Source organism: Seriola aureovittata, chromosome 3 (genome assembly GCF_021018895.1).
Source record: "Seriola aureovittata isolate HTS-2021-v1 ecotype China chromosome 3, ASM2101889v1, whole genome shotgun sequence".
NCBI classification, from domain to species: Eukaryota; Metazoa; Chordata; class Actinopteri; order Carangiformes; family Carangidae; genus Seriola; species Seriola aureovittata.
The window spans coordinates 19,508,026-19,511,637 of NC_079366.1; the positions used below are offsets into that span (position 1 = coordinate 19,508,026).

General features: G+C 36.3%; 1 protein-coding gene across 1 annotated transcript; it reads right to left on the bottom strand.

The window, feature by feature from the left end:
• Positions 1-62: 62 nt before the first annotated feature.
• fabp2 (fatty acid binding protein 2, intestinal) lies at positions 63-1,880 on the bottom strand. The gene is made up of 4 exons (XM_056372519.1): positions 1,740-1,880; positions 978-1,150; positions 538-645; positions 63-270 (listed from the first exon to the last, which is right to left on the bottom strand). The coding sequence occupies exons 1-4, from the start codon at positions 1,804-1,806 to the stop codon at positions 220-222; spliced, it is 399 nt and encodes a 132-aa protein (XP_056228494.1). The 5' UTR covers positions 1,807-1,880; the 3' UTR covers positions 63-219.
• Between the last annotated feature and the right edge of the window lie 1,732 nt (positions 1,881-3,612).

Consider the following 3,612-nt stretch of genomic DNA (forward strand, 5'->3'; position numbering starts at 1 on the left):
TCATTTTAATGTGTCTTCTTTAAATTCACATTCTCACTGAAAATGAAGATTTTGACAAAGAACACAGGCAGAAAGGCTTTATTACTGCAAGTATCAAAATCCATTGTAATTCAAATATATGGCATTACAAGTAGTGCACTTTTTACAGGTTATGCTGGTATGCGTAGTTGATAAATCGAGACAATACTGTATGTAATCCTGTGGTCAAACATTTGTGGTCTAACCCCTCTTGAAAACTCTTTTTGCGTCCACACCTTCGTAGTTGTAGCTCTGTTGGAGAAAGATGGTAACAGACACAGTTATTATATCATGTCATAGTTCTGCATTTGGCGAAATAGATGCTTTACTACATTTGAGGTCCTTATCCATAACGCATTGATAAAATGTAAATCAGTATAACATACAGACATATCGTTTTGACTGCCGTATGAGTATTTGAAACATAACAGTATCTCGTGACTCAGACATAGAGAGAGAGTGGCAGCTGGAATATCAATTGTTGGTGCCCTAATTTGCATAGATACAAATTCATCCTACCTGTATGAGCTCATCTCCTTGGATGATTCTGGTTGTTGTCAGCTGTTTCCCATTGTCCTTTCTGTTGAAAACTCCCTTCATCATGTCTCCGTCCATGGTCCATGAGCCCTGCAGAGTGAAACATGAAACTTAGTCACGACATGAATACTAGGTAGAAAAAGCTCTGCAGAAGTGCTGTGCTAGTTGACAGTTTTATGTCTCTGACAGTTCGTGGTACTGGGCACAAGGATATTGATTGTTTTCTCAGCTAACAAATGACCTATCTCTTGCAGCTCAAAGATTCAAAGTGAAATACCCAGCTAAAAATAATACAAAATACACAAAAAATAAAAAATAACAACAGTCTGACTGGGGAGAAACTTGGATCTTGTAAAGCTTGGTTCTGAGTAATTGACAGGTTAATGATGGATAAAGGCCCATTAGATGCCGCTTTTGCTTACTGATAGTTCTGTTCCATCTGCAAGGCTGTACTCAAAGGTGACCCCCAGGGTGAAGTCTATTTCCAGGGTGCGGAAATTACTGGTCTCCTTGACATGAAACTTGTCTCCAGTCTGTTCGATGATTATCTTGAGGTTGTCGTGAGCAGCCAGCTTCCTCTTCACCATGTTAATTCCTATCAACAGACGACTTGAACATGTTCAATAGGCTCTGAACAATCACAGGAAATTTGTCAGGATTTAGTCACATTTCATGCGCTTGTATTACAAAGGTAGTTCCTTGGTTTGAGTATTTGTCAAGGGTAAGTATGTACAAAAGCCAAATCACAAACCTGCCAAATGTACAGGAGGTCATCATGCCACCAAGTCTTTTCAGTTGAGACCTTAGCTCCAGTTTTTGGTTCTGTTTTCTGATTTAAGTGTCTAAAGACTTGATATATTTATATAATTTATGGCTTAAATTATTACACCATTTAAAAATAATTATAAATGTGACCAGATAAAAAAAAATCTCTATTATCAGTTTGTTGCATGATTGACATTCTGACTTAGAAATCTTTATATGATGTGACTAGCTGCACTTTATCAGTGTTATATCAACTGCCTTATCAGCTCTTGATAATATTTATTGTCATCATTTTACAGAAGGAATAGATATAGTAATGAAACACACTATAGTGTCCGTAGCATTGCATCAAATACCAGCTATTTAAGAAACATCTTTAACAGTCTAAAGCAGCTTATCAGGAGTTTGATATCACTCACCCATTTGTTCCATGAATTTCTCATAGTTTTCATTGCGCTCAATTTTCCAGGAGCCGTTGAAGATCATGTTGACTGTGGGGTATGAGCTGGACAACTCTGCAGCAAGGAGTGTCTTACCCAAAGTCTGCCGCTGCTTTTAAACCACACACTTCCTTATCTCATCATCTATCTGAATGCTGATGTGGCCGTTTAAAGCTCATATTGTCTCAAGGCAATATCCAGCGCTGCAGCTGATTGGGAAACTCAGTGGTTCTGAAAAGAAAGAACTGTGCCATGCCCAGTAAACCACGCCATATGGCATATTCTTTTTGAATAACAGAACCATCCTGTTATACCTGTATCTCTGTTTACAAAGGGTGTTGGTCTTTGCTTCACACATTAACAGTACTCAGTGCAGGACTGCAGCAATGAAGCAGACAACATTTGATATAATGAGAATTATATAAAAATATATAGAAATGTTTCTAAGTTTAACTTGAAACACAACAATTTAATGTCCTGTACCTCAAGCTGAGACAAAAACATAATAAACTAAACAGACCTGTTGAAGCATATGTGAATACAATGTTTGCACTTCTTTAAATCTGACTGTCTTTGATGTAATTTTACTTCTTGTCACTCATTAGACAAGACATTATTACAGTTGATGTAATTGCTTTATACAAATAATGCAGTGATCAGTTGATATTGTGTTTCTGATGAAACCTTCAACCTTAATCTGGCCATTGTTGATAAGTGAGACCTTTGATATCTTAAGTTAATATTAAACACACACTAGTGTACACAGTCATCATTTGCAACACATTGTGTGTAATTAAGATCAGCTCAATTGATATCCTTTATAGTCTCTGGGTAAACACAAAGCTTATGCCAGTGAGAAAAGGTTTTTGTAGAGTGTCTCTTTTTGTTTTTGAGTTTGGGTTTTAGTCATTTATGGTCAATTTGTCATAACAGGATGATAGACATTAATTTACTGATACCAAGCTAACTGAGGTGTCAAAAAATGTTCATAAAATATTTCTCTCAAGCAGAAGAAAAGCAAAAAACACACACATAAAAAATGATTTATTAAATATCCCCTGCCAAATCTGACAAAGAGATGAATAAAACATGCACAGCATGTCAGTTATCTCTTATCTGAATTTCTTTTCATCAATATGTGGCACGAGAGACCTTTGCCTTACCTTCACTTCCACCTCAATGAATCTGCCGCTTATCACATGAAAGACCTTTCTACTATGACTTCAGTAATGAAATTAACAGATGTGCTTGGGACATAGTAGATTAAGACCTTCTGAGGCTAATCTTTAACACAATTATATCACACAAAGTTTGATCCCAGTTTTATTTGATGTAACACTACATGCAAAATGATAACATAGTGTATGAACTGAACACATTACTCCGCATTCAGCATCACTGCACTTGTTACTCATTTATTTTAGAATTAATTTTAAGAATTTATTGATATCTTTTGAGGATTGGTTTTAGGATTTAAGTGCTTATAAGGGCCAGGGTCGAGGTTATATTCAGAAACATAGCTACAACTATAAAGTCATTTCTTACAGTTCACATTTTGTCATATTACGACAGGAAACACATACATAGGTGCAATTAAAAACATAAATAATACAACCATAACGCCATATTATTAGTCCCATATATACATGAAAAATCCTCCAAAATGAACCAACTCCACAAACACGGCCGGAAAGTCACGTTCATTGACCCCAATTATCTGAGGTGACGCCTGGCAGACAGCTAGCAGCCTGTGACGGCACCCAACTGTCACTTATGCCCCCAATTATGCATAACTTTAAGCCTTAATAAAATGTAAATCGGTGAATTTTATAAAAAATCTCTAGAGACCACA